The sequence below is a fragment of the Paroedura picta genome, chromosome 4 (assembly GCF_049243985.1).
Source record: "Paroedura picta isolate Pp20150507F chromosome 4, Ppicta_v3.0, whole genome shotgun sequence".
Taxonomy (NCBI): domain Eukaryota; kingdom Metazoa; phylum Chordata; class Lepidosauria; order Squamata; family Gekkonidae; genus Paroedura; species Paroedura picta.
The window spans coordinates 55,741,590-55,756,719 of record NC_135372.1 but is presented as its reverse complement, the minus strand read 5'-3'; the positions used below and the strand labels follow the sequence as shown (position 1 = coordinate 55,756,719).

At 44.6% G+C, this 15,130-nt stretch overlaps 1 protein-coding gene and 1 long non-coding RNA gene across 4 annotated transcripts in view; one reads left to right on the top strand and one right to left on the bottom strand.

Annotated features, from left to right (window-relative positions):
• ABCA4 (ATP binding cassette subfamily A member 4) overlaps nt 1-15,130 on the top strand; it is a 139,490-nt gene that overhangs the window by 54,634 nt on the left and 69,726 nt on the right. For both annotated transcript variants that reach the window (XM_077332933.1, XM_077332932.1), the window contains exons 12-14: nt 252-449; nt 8,438-8,643; nt 9,190-9,366. In XM_077332933.1, coding sequence (XP_077189048.1) covers nt 252-449; nt 8,438-8,643; nt 9,190-9,366 — 581 coding nt within the window. The remainder of the gene's footprint in view (nt 1-251; nt 450-8,437; nt 8,644-9,189; nt 9,367-15,130) is intronic.
• Nucleotides 379-13,509, bottom strand: LOC143835398 (uncharacterized). 2 transcript variants are annotated; one of them, XR_013230123.1, is made up of 4 exons: nt 13,135-13,509; nt 11,460-11,669; nt 5,036-5,099; nt 379-1,033 (listed from the first exon to the last, which is right to left on the bottom strand). It is a non-coding gene; the product is annotated as an uncharacterized LOC143835398 (long non-coding RNA). The 2 variants fall into 2 exon arrangements; XR_013230122.1 differs by lacking the exon at nt 5,036-5,099.

The window sequence follows — 15,130 nt, the reverse complement described above, 5'->3', positions numbered from 1 at the left end:
CCATGGACTACAATTCCCATGAGCCCCTGCCAGCAAATTAGCATTTGCTGGCAGGGGCTCATGTGAATTGTAGTCCATGGATATCTGGAGGGCCGCAGTTTGACTATCCCTGACTTAAGTAAATAAAGGAAGGGTCAAGATCATACATTTGTCAGATAACTTGTAAGTCAGGATACATTCAGGTATTTCCCACCTGGACTGAAACAATATTATTTAAAGACATGTGAAATTAAACTTTTTTAAAACTATAGGATACTCTGCAGAATCCTACAGTGAAAGATTTCTTAAATGAGCAACTGAGTTCTGAAGGTGTAACTGCAGAAGATGTGATCAGTTTTCTGCACAATGGACCACTAGAGAGTGAAAGGGGAGGCATGCTGAATTTTGATTGGAGGAATGTCTTTAATGTCATCAACCGGACTCTCAGTACAATTCACCAGTATCTTGAGGTGAGTGAGACTTTCCCAATTTGGAACATTTCCATTTCTATTGTCATCACAACAGCATCTCTCCCTAGCAAAAGCAAAGAATATTCTATACTATGTTTAGAAGGTCACCATCCTACATGAAAACAGCAAGTTGCAAACCAGCAACACAGTTATTTCTGGTTCAATAATTTGCACATATTAAGTAGTTGACCTGTTGTGTGGGAGCAGCCCTTGCACAGCCACAAGTGCTTCTCTTAGATTTAAATAAAGACTGGCTTCTCATCAGCACATGAGTCCTAGCTTCTGCTTCCTAAGAGATAATTATGCATTTTAAATAATGCAGTTTGTTTATATACAACAGATACAAATCAATGATTTATTTACACATGTGTTTACTCAGAAGAAAACAATATTATTGATTGGTGGAATATAAATAAGCAAGGTACATGTTCAGAACAAACTTCGAAATGTTGGGCTTTGAGAAATAAATGGATTAATGGCTTCTATGAAACCAAACAGAGGAGGTTCTTAGTTGCATCCATGCATGTTTTATTGTTAAGGTCTTTCTCATCTCTTTGTAGATTCAGGTGAGTAGCCATGTTAATCTGAAGCAACAGAACAAAGTTTGAGTCATGAGTTTAAAATAAGTTGCAACATTTTTGTATTAATAAATGAACAATCCATTCACACCCAATGTAATGATGCAGAGGAATTACTGACACTCTGATAACGCTAATTAAAAAGAGATAAAAGTTTGAGTCCAGAGGCACCTTTAAGACCAACAAAGTTTAATTCTGGGTATAAGCTTTTGTATGCATGTGCACCTAAACTTTTTTTTTCATTCATGCTGTTTGCATACAGAAAATTGCCATGCCATCCTTCACAAGAATTGTGGAGGAGTAAGGGTGGCCATACCCTCAGGCCACCAACAGGGGATGGGAGGGTAGGGTTACCAAATCCAGGCGGGGAAACTCCTGGAGATTTGGGGATGAAGCCTGGGGAGGACAAGGTCCACTGTGGAGTCCAATGCCACAGAGTCCACTCTCCAACTCATCAGTTTTTCCAGGGAAACTGATCTCTGGAGATGAACTATAATTCTTTAAGATCTCAAAGTCCTACCTGGAGACTGGCATTACTATGTGTAATGTGTAATTCTTTCCAGCCAGGTAAGAGTTAATTTAAATTTAATTTTGGGAATATTCTGCTTATAGGTTTTCCTTGGGACATTTTGAAGTTGTACCTTTTTGCTGCTAGAAATAGTGTGTGTTTCCAAAGTCTTAAGTAAAGTTAGCACCAAATGCTGTTTCAACTGTGGTCATTGCTAATGGTTGGGTTTTCACACTGGGGGTTTTAGCTGAGCAAAAGACATGAGACAAAGGTGAATTCTATGGGTGGGACAGGATGTCTAAAACAGTGGACTGATTATTTCTGCAGGGGATTTAAGGAGTGGTCTTGGCAGGCATTAATTATAGGCCTATGTCTTTCTGACTGATGGCTATGGGAGGGGCAGACTACATGAATAATGGTGGAAGGGAACTCAGTACAAGCAGTTGCTTGCAAACTTCTGTTCATTTGGCAAATCTGAAAGATCAACAGTTGTATGATTATTTTAATTTGTTTTGTAGGATTTGTAGGAAGTTTGCATGGTGGAAAGATGGATAGATCTTTCCTTGAAGAGTTACATTGGAGTCCAGTAGCCCCTAACAGACCAACATGAATTCAGGCTATATGCTTTGAAGAGTCAAAGCTCCTGTGTCTGACAAAGGGAGTTCTGACGCTCGAAACCTTATTCCCTGAACCTATCATTCATCTGTAAGGTGGCACTGGACTCAAATGGAGATGGACACAACCCAACCCACAGGTCTCCATGAACGCATGAAATTGGGTAGTCTGTGGTTCGGAAACCGTGCTCGTATGGCCATGACCCCAACAACCATGCACAGCTCCATACAGGTCTTACCCCTCTGTGTGCGTTCATGGGCATTTTGGTGTCAAAGCATAATTTGTGAGGCGCTTGAGAAAGGATCTTGTTTGCCACTTTCTCTTCCCGTCCAGGTTCATTTACCTGACTAATCACACTTTTTGGTTTTCCCATGCCTTGGGGCTTTCCCTTGTTTCACATCCAATGACAATTGAGGCATCCCCTAGTTAAGTGGATTTCAAGCTTCCTAATGCCGCGACCCTTTAATACAGCCTTTAATACAGTTCCTCGTGTTGGGGAGACCCCCAACCATAAGACTATGCAAGTGTTTTTTCACAGAAATTTAAACCAAAACTGGGGTCTTTATTGGGGTCTTAATGTATTGAATCTTAATGTATTGAAGCCACCACAAGTCTTTGGAGAAGCGGTGGGATATAAATCTTAAAATAAATAAATAACATGCTACATGTAATAAGCATGTAGCTTATATAATAATAAAGGCAAAGTAAATATATTTCATAACTAATGCATCCTTTTAAAAACAGTTATACAGGCTAGCATATCCTTCTAAAGGTCAAGGTATTGTTTGAAATATTATCATTTCAGGACTCCATAGGAATCAGAATTCTTTTCAAAGACGCCCCCTTGACCTCCCCCCCTTAAAAACAAAACGGAGAAAGTTTCTGCAGATGACAAGGATGAACAAAGAAGTTTTCTGTCTGTTAAATAACAAGTTGCCTGTGAACACTTTGAAGTATAGTAATTATTGGTTATTGGCCTGAAAGAGACCATCAAGAAGATAAGATCAAACAAGTTAGCTTTGTGGCAATCTGTGAAGTGTGGTAATTAAATACATTTCTTCCCAGTCAGTTTGGGAGCTGAATACTGTCTCCTCACATTCCAAGATGAGAACTGGGTAATGATTCTCTAATTTCAGAGGTATGAACTAAAGATACAAACTTGTATGTGTGTGTTTTAATGTTCCATTTATGCAGTTTCCAGTTGATACTGTATTTACTCAAGTATAATATGTCTAGGTTTATTCCCAGATATGCTACCAAGAAACAATTTAACCCACCCCCAATGTATTTTAAGGAGTTTAGGTATTTTGGCAAAGCTGAAGTATCCTCTGAGTTCACAGAAACCTCTATTCTGAGTCAGTGTGGTCCGATCGACTGATTTAGTTATCAATAGATGTGGATCATACTTGAGAAATTATATATAGATTTTGTTGATATACTACTGCAACTATGTCCTGACCTAGATAGCCCAGGCTAGGTTGACATCATCAGATCTCAGAAGTTAAGCAGGATTGGGCCTGGCTAGTATTTGAATGGGGGACCTCCAAGTAATACCAAAGTTGTGATCTGAAGGCAAGCAATGGCAAATCACTTCTGAATATCTCTTGCCCTAAGTTGCCATAAATCAGTTTTGATTTGATGGGAAGGGGGTTGTAACTGTAGGTGTGAGTCTGTAGCCCTAATCCTTGTGAATGTGTGTTCCCCTCCCCATAAGAATATAAGAAGAGCCCCGGCTGGATCAGAGAAGTGGTCCATCTAGTCTCATACAGTAGCCAACCAGTTCCTATGGAGGATTCCTTCCATATCCTCAAGAGAAGGGGTTAGCGGCTTATGTTTTTTTTTAAAAAAAGAATGAAAGCTGAGAATTCAGAGAATTCACTCCAGTTATTGTTACAATGGTATATTGGTATAATAATAAAAAGCCTTCTAGTTCTGGTGGGAGGAAATGGTTATTATGGGCCCAGGATCAGGGAAAATAGCCAGTTTTATCTAATCCTAAAATGTCACTTGGGAGAGGAGGTCAACAATAAATGCTCCTTCCAGTTAATTCCCCTTTGTTTCTAAAAGTGGGTGTGTATTTGTTTATTCTTGTATTTTTATATCACCTTTCCCCAGTTGCTGAGGAAAGCATTATATAGCCTCATTAAGCAGATCACAGCAACATGACTTATGGCATTATAGATTCAGGTGGGTAGACTTGTTGGTCTGAAGCAGTAGAACAAAGTTTGAGTCCAGTGGCCAACAAAGACCAACAAAGTTTAAGACCAACAAAGTTTTATTCACGGTATAAGCTTTTGTGTACATAGACCTTGAATAAAACTTGGTTGGTCTTAAAGGTGCCACTGGACTAAAACTTTGTTTCTCTGTCATAGTTACAGCTATTATTCTTCCTACAAGTGACTTCCAGATACTCTAGTTGTTTGCTTTATAGGGTCAAAAGTGACCTGCCTAGGATATATAAGAAAGAGCAAAACAGATATGCTAATGCTACCTACTACACATGATTTTGTGGTAGCCTTTTCTTGTCAGAGATTTCTGTGACAATGGAGAAGCCAAAAAAGCTGGTAAGCTGTTGTCCATACTGTCAAATACTTAAGGTTTCAATGAACAGAACATTCTGGTTTATAGCTAGAAAATTAATTAAACAGATTGGACTAGGATTACCCACTCCCCTGTGGGAGTTGGGGATTCCCTGCCCCCATCTCCTGTTTCATTCTAAGCAGCAGTAGAAGAAAAACCAAATTAAAAATTGCTGTTTAATTTATGGGTTTTCCATAGACTTTCTGGCAATTCCTAAAGGCTACTGATGTCACTTCCAGAAAGAAAGGAAGAACATGGGTGTTGCCACGCTGTTGCTGAGACACACACACATCTCCTATACATACCTTCAATTTTCAAATCTGAGCCAGCATGGTGTAGTCAGAAGTCTCCAGCTAGGATTATGGAGTTCTAAGTTTAAATAGAAAAAATAGGGAAAGGAGTGTGCCAAGGTTGTATTCTTTCTTCCTTCCTGTGTAACTTGTATGCTGAGATCATTATGAGAGAGACTGAAGTCAAAGAATCACACTGGATTTAAGATTGGAGGAGGGAATATAAATAATCTTCACTGTGCTACTGACACTACTCTCCTGTCAGAAACTAAGGAAGGCCTGGAACAGCTGATTACAAAGTTCAATGAAGTAAGTAGGAAATTTGGCCTTTTCTTAAATACTAAAAAGGCAAAAATAATGACCACTGAAAAAAATGACCACAATAATAATTGATGGTGATCGAATGCGTTCAAGATTTCATTTTTCTTGGATCACAAATTGATGTAAGTGGTGATTGCAGCATGGAAATAAAACGTTAAATTGCTCTGGGTCATTCAGACATGATGAGCTTAAACCAAACATGGAAAAGCAAGGATATAAGCCTGACTACCAAATGTAGATTAGTTATCACAGAATCATAGAAGCATAGAGTTGGAAGGGGCCATACAGGCCATCTAGTCCAACCGCCTGCTCAACGCAGGATCAGCCCTAAGCATACTAAAGCATCCAAGAAAAGTGTGTATCCAACCTTTGCTTGAAGACTGCCAGTGAGGGGGAGCTCACCACCTCCTTAGGCAGCCTATTCCACTCCTGAACTACTCTGTGAAATTTTTTTTCCTGATATCTAGCCTATATCGTTGTACTTGTAGTTTAAACCCATTACTGCGTGTCCTCTCCTCTGCAGCCAATGGGAACAGCATCCTGCCCTCCTCCAAATGACAACCTTTCAAATACTTAAAGAGGGCTATTATGTCCCCTCTCAACCTCCTTTTCTCCATGCTGAACATTCCCTAGTCCCTCAACCTATCTTCATAGGGCTTGGTCCCTTGGCCCCAGATCATCCTTGTCGCTCTCCTCTGTACCCTTTCAATTTTATCTACGTCCTTCTTGAAGTGAGGCCTCCAGAACTGCACACAGTACTCCAGTTAGATCTATCACATTTCAAAGAGCCACTTATGGCTGTGAAAGTTGGACGATGAAAAAATCGGACAAGAGAATAATTGAACTCTGGTGTTGGAGAAGGCTTCTGCAGGTTCCATGGACAGCAAAAGTCAAAAACAAAGAAATACTACAGCACATAAAGTCTGATATATCAGACTTTGGTAGGCAAAATCATGATACTTACTTACTTTGGCTGTATCATGCGATTCAACTCAATGGAGAAAGAAATTATGCTAAGATTGGTCAGTGGGAAAAAGAAACCAGGGGGGGGGGGAAGCACGGAGCTTTTATTCCAGTCCCAGGTTGATTCAGTCCCTGCTGATTACACAGAATGTGATTTCCGTTTTGATTTTGGGCGATTTAAATTTTCCTTCTGCAGCAAGAAGGTTTGATCCGGAGTGACCCTACCTTTATTGTGCAATATCTTAGAGTGCTTTTAATGCTCAATATTTCAAGATTCGGATTAGAGAAAGCAGGCTGTCTTGAAACTCCATGGTAGAGACGCCTTGATTGGCCGAAGGTGGCTATGTGACAAGCTTGCCTTAAAGGAAAAGTCCCTAATTTCTCTCAACTTCTGTCGGTCTTGGATTTTTTCTCCCTCCTCTGCCTTCTTTGATCCTCTCTCCTCCTCCCCCCCTCCAAGAAAAGAAAGAGGCTCCCTGCTTGGCTCCTCTCCCCACTCTTCAAGAAAAGAAAGAAAGAGGCTTGGCTCCCCCTCCCCTTCTGAACTACCCTAACCATGTTCAGAACACTCTTCTGTTTCAATGGGGGGGGAGAGGAAGACCCGAGTTCAAATTGATCTGAATTCAACAGGATTGACAATGGAATAAACAAAGTAAGTGCAGACTCTGCCCAGGATGACAAAGAACACAAGGTTAGACAAGATCAAGATGGACACCAGCCAGAACATTGTAAAGCTGAGGGAGATAGTATGGGATTGGGGCAACAGCTGTGCCATGGGATCGTCAAGAGTTGGACATGAATGGCTCAAAACAATAAAAGTTTAAATCCTCGCTCTGTCATGGAAGCTCGCTCGGGATTGCTTGGGCTTCACTTTCTTAGACTAACTTACCTCATAGTTATTGTCATTAAGATAAAATAGAGGAAGAGAAAATGATGTGGTAAATTGGTTGGGGTCCTTATCAGGCAGAAAAGTGGACTATAAATATCTATATACCTAAATAAATGGAGTTATGCATTCCCTGTAGTGAATTGTGTCTCTGGTACCTGATCAGTTTTCAGTGTTCTCCTGCCTGCTTGTATATTGAAGCACCAGTTTGGCTGGTTCATGTTCACGTCCTTCCATGTGGTTTCAGTTTATGTGTTCTTTGCTTGTTATCTTTGCTGGCAAGGTGCCTCTTTAATGAAAAGCTTTCCAAAGTTATTATTACTGTGTTTAGTTTCTGCAATATGGGGTGGTGTTATTTATAGGGTGCAGAATCTTAGGATGACTTTTGGTTGTGTATGTTTTAATCCCAGCTTTGTTTCACTTCACTTGCACATGAGAACAGGTCCATGGCTCGTTTCAAGCATATTTAATTTGTGTGGCTCCCAACCCAGGATCACTTGGAACTAGAATTCTGTGAGAGGACAAGGAACTTTGACATGTTCAGATGTTATTCCATTCTGCCTTTCTTCTGTCCCTTCAGCATGGGGAGAAATTACCATTTGATTAAAGGAGCACTATAGTTATTTCAGCACAGTAACTTTGTTTCTCATCAACTAGAAATCTTCCCCAACTCTACTTTTTCCCATGAGTGGATGATGGAAGGGTCAAAGATATTCGTGTCTTCTTTGCTCAAAAATTTTGAGAGATGTGCCAGAGATTCTTACCAAGTTTGCATTCCCCCCCCCTGGGAAATAATGTCTGAATGGGCTTATAACCAACAGCTTCTTCTTCATGAGACCATTGTTTGAGGGAAACTATGGCAGTTAATACACTTCTGTATGTAATGCTGATATATCAGAGTAAGAAAAAATATAATGATATTGAACCTGTTTTCCTAATTTCCTTTGTGTAAATAAAATCTTTGTTTGAAAAAACACCTCAGTGCCATTCTGACAAAGGAGTTTTTAAGTAAAGACAGCTATGCACCCTTTCAGAAGCAACCAGGACTGAATAAAGACAAAGAGATCAAACAGTGACTGGATGGGACAGTGACCATTTTGGAGGTTACCTCAGTGTGGGGAAGGGTGTAGCGAGGTATCTGTCATAGATACCTGGATCATATTAAGGGGGCTGACATTTTATATTCCCAATGTATGTGTCTGGCTGGTTTATTCCAATAAGTCTTTAACCTTTTTGACTTTCCACAGTGCTTGAATCTTGATAAATTTGAAGGCTATGATGATGAAGCTCAGATCTCTCATCGTGCTGCCCACCTCCTGGAGGAAAACAAATTTTGGGCTGCTGTTGTCTTTCCTTACCTGGACAAAAAAACCAAGCAGTTGCCACCTCATGTGACATACAAAATACGTATGGATATAGATGCTGTGCAGAAAACAAATAAAATCAAAGACAGGTGATAGCCTCCTTTCATCTCTTAGTGTGTGTATGATTCAAGTCTTTGCTTACAGTGTGACCCTAAGAACAAAGTGCTAAGAGTCAGAGAGCAAAAAAACAACAACAGAGCAATGATGGCTCAATACAACTGAATCCCGAGGCAGAACATCCACATAGGATGCTAGTGCTACCCCTGGCATCAGGGAAACAATATAGTGATATACAGAATAACTGACATTTCAAAAACCTCTGCTGAATGATAGAGATGCTCCTGAAAGCTTATATCCTGAAAGAGGCTTTCAGACAGATAGGGACATGCTGATACCATACAATCTTGCCTTACGTATTGATACAGAGTTGAATTTATTTCTAGTCCCAGCCTTGTGGAATAGTAGAACAAGAGAAGCTTTGGTGAGTGAGTTAGAGCAGTGGGACACAGCAAGGTAATGTTGCCACTTTTGAGTTCTACATTTTCAAACTGTAAATAACTTTTAAAAACTCTCACTTGTCAGAACCACATCCTCCCACCAGGTTCCTGGCTAAGTATCTGTTTTTTCTTTCATAGGTACTGGGATCCCGGTCCAAGAGCGGACCCAGTCGATGATTTACGTTACATCTGGGGAGGGTTTGCCTACTTACAAGATATGATTGAGCATGGCATTATCAAAACCCAAACCAGTGCTGAAGTGCCTTCAGGGATTTACCTGCAGCAAATGCCCTATCCATGCTTTGTCAATGATGTGTAAGTAAATGCAGCCCTGGTGACTCTCTCTTTCATTGAACTAACTAGGTGGCCAGCTGGGTGGCACCTCCAAGTTTCCAGGAGGCTCAGAAGTTTTTCCTTTGATCTTGCTCGAGAAACCCCAGAAGGAAAGTATTAGGCAAATTCTCCCCCAAGGAGTCAGGGATTGTGCTGCCCTCATTAAGCCTGTGATAAGGAGGCTTGAACAAAAAACAAAGCTCAGTGGGGTGTTTTCTTTAAATACCTAAAAGACAGAGCAACATAGAAGCCTGTGATTTCGACTGAAATAAAAACCTTCAGTTGATTAATTAACAGCAGGAGAATGCAGAGAAGCTGCGGAGTTTACAGCTGGGATTCTTTTTCTCCCCTTGAAATGAAAATGGGGGGGAAGCACTAATGTAGAAAACAAAATCCACTTTTGGCTTTTTAAAGGAACCCAAGAGAACTGACCCAACTGTCCAGGAACATGAAAGAATTTTGTATGTTCATGTCATGCGAGCAGTTGAGCCCCAGCGAGCTATACATCCAGGGCTGCTGTTGGAACTTCTCCATTTTTAGCCAGGAGATTTTTAAGTTCTGGCAGGAGGCACACATCTGCAGCAATTAAGTTCCCAGTTTTGCATCTCATTGGTTGGGTCTCAGCTGTGTGCAAAGCGCTGCAGGACTCACATTGTGTAATCACAGCACCCCTAACTGAAACCAGATGGGCTCACTGCTGCAGCTTTTCACTCTTGATGTATCTAAACCCCTGAGGTTGGCCAGAGCAGATTTAGTCACGTTAAAGAGGGAAAGACTAGGGAGGATAGAGCGTTCTCTAAAGGTTTTAATTGCATGGCAATCCACCCTAGGTCCTCTCTCTGTTGCACAGAATGAGGGGTTCTGAATACCTGTAACTGGATTTGCAAAATGACATCTCTTTAAGTAGCATATTATGAGGGGAGATCCTACTTCTTTAACAGTTCTTAATTCCATTGTGAAAGTTGTTTCAAGGCTATTCTTTGGTCTTTTAAACTCAACTGTAGTGGACAGGAAGCCAGAACTGCAACACTATGGTCTTGTGTTTTTGTGAAGAAAGATGCACTTCTGGAGGCAGGGAGCCCTCTGGTGGTCAGTGACACCACAACAAAACAAAATAGCACCTTTAAGACCAACAAAGATTTATTCAAGGTGTGAGCTTTCAAGTGCAAGCACTCTTCCTCAGACTTTGTTGGTCTTAAAGGTGCCACTGGACTCTGATTTTGTTTTGTTCTGCTGCTTCAGACCAACACAACCCACTTGAATCTATCTTTATGGAAGTGACACCAGAGTTACCCTGAAGAAAAATCAAACCACATGTACTGACTTTAATTAAGGCCAACCAAAATAACTCCCAACATCTTGCTTGTAGTGTGTGAAATCTTAGTTTAAAAAAATTAAGGCAGCGTTCAACCCAGAAGGGTGTTTCATATATGACATATTGCCTGCCTAGCGGGAAACTCCATTTGGAAGCAATGTTCATATATAACTTATCTGCTATGTATTTTGCTATACTATGTTGTAGTAAAATAGACTTTTGCAGGTTTTTCACACATAGTAGTATACATCAATGTTTCCATGGAGCAGCTCTGAGATGTCCTAAGGTAAAATTACATATACGGTATTTGAGCATCCTGTTGATTTTCATACCCCCACAATACAGTTTACATTTTTGATAAAGTATGTGGTTACAAATATATTATAAATCAGAAACAATTCTCCCAGGCTGTCATTTCAGTCATAAGATATACTATTAAATGTCATGCAGCTCAGTGTTTTGAAAATGGAATTTAGCAGAGTAGCTTTACCTCAAAGTAATAGCATAACAGTCCCTGGAGTTGCCTTTTTTTTTTTTTTGCCCTCAAACCTCTACTTGTCATTTTATAAAGTTTTCTAAGGAGTACGATATTGACTGGAAAAATATATTCATTTTCCCCATTACAAAACCTAGGCTAAGTTTCAAGATCTTCCTTCTTTTTTATTTAGTAACTCTGGCCTGGGGCAACAAATCTTCTACTTCTGCCCTTTCCTCTCTGCTCCTTCATTATCTGGATGATGCCATCCAGCTACAATCTTACCTTTGGCTTTGTCTCTCCCTCCCTGGTGATAAACACATGTCGGTTAATTCTTGTCCCTCTTCAATTACATCTCCATGTTCAAATATGATTTTATCCGCTCACAGTTGCGTAGGGGAAGAATCTGTCTCTAGATCTGGTATTTGAGAATGGCAATACGTAAGAGAGATCTGACATTGGTTGCCTGATGAGCCTGAGAATAAGACTTGGGACCTGTGAGAAGTGGTAAAAGAAAAGTCAGCACTATTTTAAAGATATCCATAGCACCATTTTAAAGATATACTGGAATTCTTAGGTGCTAGCATTGATTTGATAAAGGGAAAGGCATTCTTACCTTTATTGAGAAATACTCATATTAGATCACAGGCTCAGAGATTCTTAGCTTGCAGATTTTAGTCTACCAGAAACATTCAAAGACTAGATTTAAAGCCCGTTGTATGTTTAAATACAACGGGCGCTAGAAAGGGTGGAGTGTCCTTGGTGGCTGGGTGTTTGTCTCCTTTCTGCATCTTTCTTTCTTTCTCTGTTTCTATCTCTGTATCTCTCTGCCTCTCTCTTTGTCTTGCTGTCTTCATTCCCTCTATCCTTCTATTCCTCTATCCTTATATCATGCCCCCCATCCATCCATCCCTTAATCTCCTTTCGTCTGTCATGCATCCCTGTATTTTCTAACCTGCTGACTTTCTGTCTGCGTTTCTGTCTGGCATCCGTTAATTTCCGTTTCTCTCCTGCCTTCCTTCCTTGGTACTGTTGTGTCTCTCCTTTCTTTCTCTTTCTCTCTGCCTGTATGTCTCCAGCTCTCCTTCTGTCTCTCTGTCTTGCTATCTTCCTTCCTTGTATGGCTCCACCTAACTACCCATGCATCCCTATTTCTCCCATTGAAATAGTGTGCTTCTAGAAGTGCCAGTCACAAATTTTACCTTGGAATAGGCACTTTTAGAAGCCGGGAGATCTTCGGAGGTGGGCGGGAGCGGCTTCTGTCGGGCCGGGCGCTCCTTCGCCACGGCGAAACAATATATAAATTTGTTTATGAAAATGTCAAGCACAGTTTAGTCAAATCATATGGCAAAGAAGGCACCTGAACATTTATCTTCTTTACACATGGAATGTATCTGTAATAATGCATTGTTGCCACTAAGCTTGGTGCTGCCACCCGTGCATGATCACGTCACTGGTGCTTTTTCCTTCCTTTCCCCAAACTGAATCAAAGCTCTGAGTGGCTGAAATTCACTTTAAAACATGTTGGGAATATTCAGGTGCAACTTTCCTAGAGCCTCCCTCCCCCCATTTTACCTTCATGTCACTTAACTGCTAGCATTAGTCCCTATGAAAAATCCACCAATGTTTTTTTGCAGTAGATGCATTGGAAGGGGGGGTTGGGGGAGGAACTGACATACAAACATGTGAAACTTTAGCAGACAGTGAAACTTGCTTATCACAAACTATCTGTACATTTTTCAGCCATGCATGAAGTGATCATATTTTTGCCTTGCTGGAGTCTAAAAGCATTTAAGAATTCAGTTCATACAGCCCAAGACATATCTCCTTTCTGAGCTGATGCTTTTCATCAACTTGGTTTCCTGCATACTCATGGGAAAGTGATGATCTGAGCACTCTTATCACAAACCAAGATTTACAACAACAGCACTCAATCCACTTATGCCTGTTGCTGACTCACAGTTATGTTGACTCCGTTCTCTGGTAGCTCTGCAGCACACTTGAGCTATTACAGGTGCTCCATTTCTTCTTTTGCAGGATGCTTTAGGAAACCAGATGTATCAGTGTCTGATGGGCTCCAATCTAGAAGATGAGCTGGGAGTCAGAGTGAATGGCTTAAATATGATCTTGGCAACTGGATTTTTTGCCCTGGCGAAGGAGCGCCTGGCCGGGCAGAAGCTGCCGCCTCTCACGTCCGACATTCTCCAGGCTTCTGTCGGGCCAGACGCTCCCTCGTCGCGCCGAGGCAGCGCCCGGCCGGGCAGAAGCCTGGAGAAGGTGAGGGGTGGGCGGGACGGGCTTCTGGCTTGCCGGGCGCTCCCTCGCCGCAGCGAGGCAGCGCCCGGCCGGGCAGAAGCCTGGAGAAGGTGAGGGGTGGGCGGGACGGGCTTCTGGCGTGCCGGGCGCTCCCTAGCCGCGGCAAGGGAGCGCCCGGCCGAGCAGAAGCCTGGAGAAGGTGAGGGATGGGCGGGACGGGCTTCTGGCGTGCCGGGCGCTCCCTAGCCGCGGCAAGGGAGCGCCCGGCCGAGCAGAAGCCTGGAGAAGGTGAGGGGTGGGCGGGACGGGCTTCTGGCGTGCCGGGCGCTCCCTAGCCGCGGCAAGGGAGCGCCCGGCCGAGCAGAAGCCTGGAGAAGGTGAGGGGTGGGCGGGACGGGCTTCTGGCGTGCCGGGCGCTCCCTAGCCGCGGCAAGGGAGCGCCCGGCCGAGCAGAAGCCTGGAGAAGGTGAGGGGTGGGCGGGACGGGCTTCTGGCGTGCCGGGCGCTCCCTAGCCGCGGCAAGGGAGCGCCCGGCCGAGCAGAAGCCTGGAGAAGGTGAGGGGTGGGCGGGACGGGCTTCTGGCGTGCCGGGCGCTCCCTAGCCGCGGCAAGGGAGCGCCCGGCCGAGCAGAAGCCTGGAGAAGGTGAGGGGTGGGCGGGACGGGCTTCTGGCGTGCCGGGCGCTCCCTAGCCGCGGCAAGGGAGCGCCCGGCCGAGCAGAAGCCTGGAGAAGGTGAGGGGTGGGCGGGACGGGCTCCTGGCGTGCCGGGCGCTCCGTAGCCGCGGCAAGGGAGCGCCCGGCCGAGCAGAAGCCTGGAGAAGGTGAGGGGTGGGCGGGACGGGCTCCTGGCGTGCCGGGCGCTCCCTAGCCGCGGCAAGGAAGCGCCCGGCCGAGCAGAAGCCTGGAGAAGGTGAGGGGTGGGCGGGACGGGCTCCTGGCGTGCCGGGCGCTCCCTAGCCGCGGCAAGGGAGCGCCCGGCCGAGCAGAAGCCTGGAGAAGGTGAGGGGTGGGCGGGACGGGCTTCTGGCGTGCCGGGCGCTCCCTAGCCGCGGCAAGGGAGCGCCCGGCCGAGCAGAAGCCTGGAGAAGGTGAGGGGTGGGCGGGACGGGCTTCTGGCGTGCCGGGCGCTCCCTAGCCGCGGCAAGGGAGCGCCCGGCCGAGCAGACGCCTGGAGAAGGTGAGGGGTGGGCGGGACGGGCTTCTGGCGTGCCGGGCGCTCCCTAGCCGCGGCAAGGGAGCGCCCGGCCGAGCAGAAGCCTGGAGAAGGTGAGGGGTGGGCGGGACGGGCTTCTGCCATGCCGGGCGCTCCCTCACCGCGCCGAGGGAGCACCCGGGCGGGCAGAAGCCTGGAGACTTCTGCCGGGGCCAGGCCGAGAGTAGGCTTCCCGGCCCACCCCCCACCCAAGGCTCTCTGGAGCGTTCTCTCGACCGGCGGAGAGGCCTCGCAGCGTCTACGACGCTGCGAGGCCGCTCCGCCATATTCCCTGGGCGGGTGAAGCAGCCAATGGGGAGCCGCGCTTCGCGCGGCTCCCCATTTGCTGCTTGGTGCGGGATTGACACTCGGAGGGGCCAATCAGGAGCCGCTTCGCGGCTCCTGATTGGCCCCTCCGAGTTTTTATCCCGGACCGGTCCCGCCCTAACTCCTCCCAACTACCCCTTACTCCTTTATTCAGTCCGTGGCGCCCGTGGCGCCACGGGC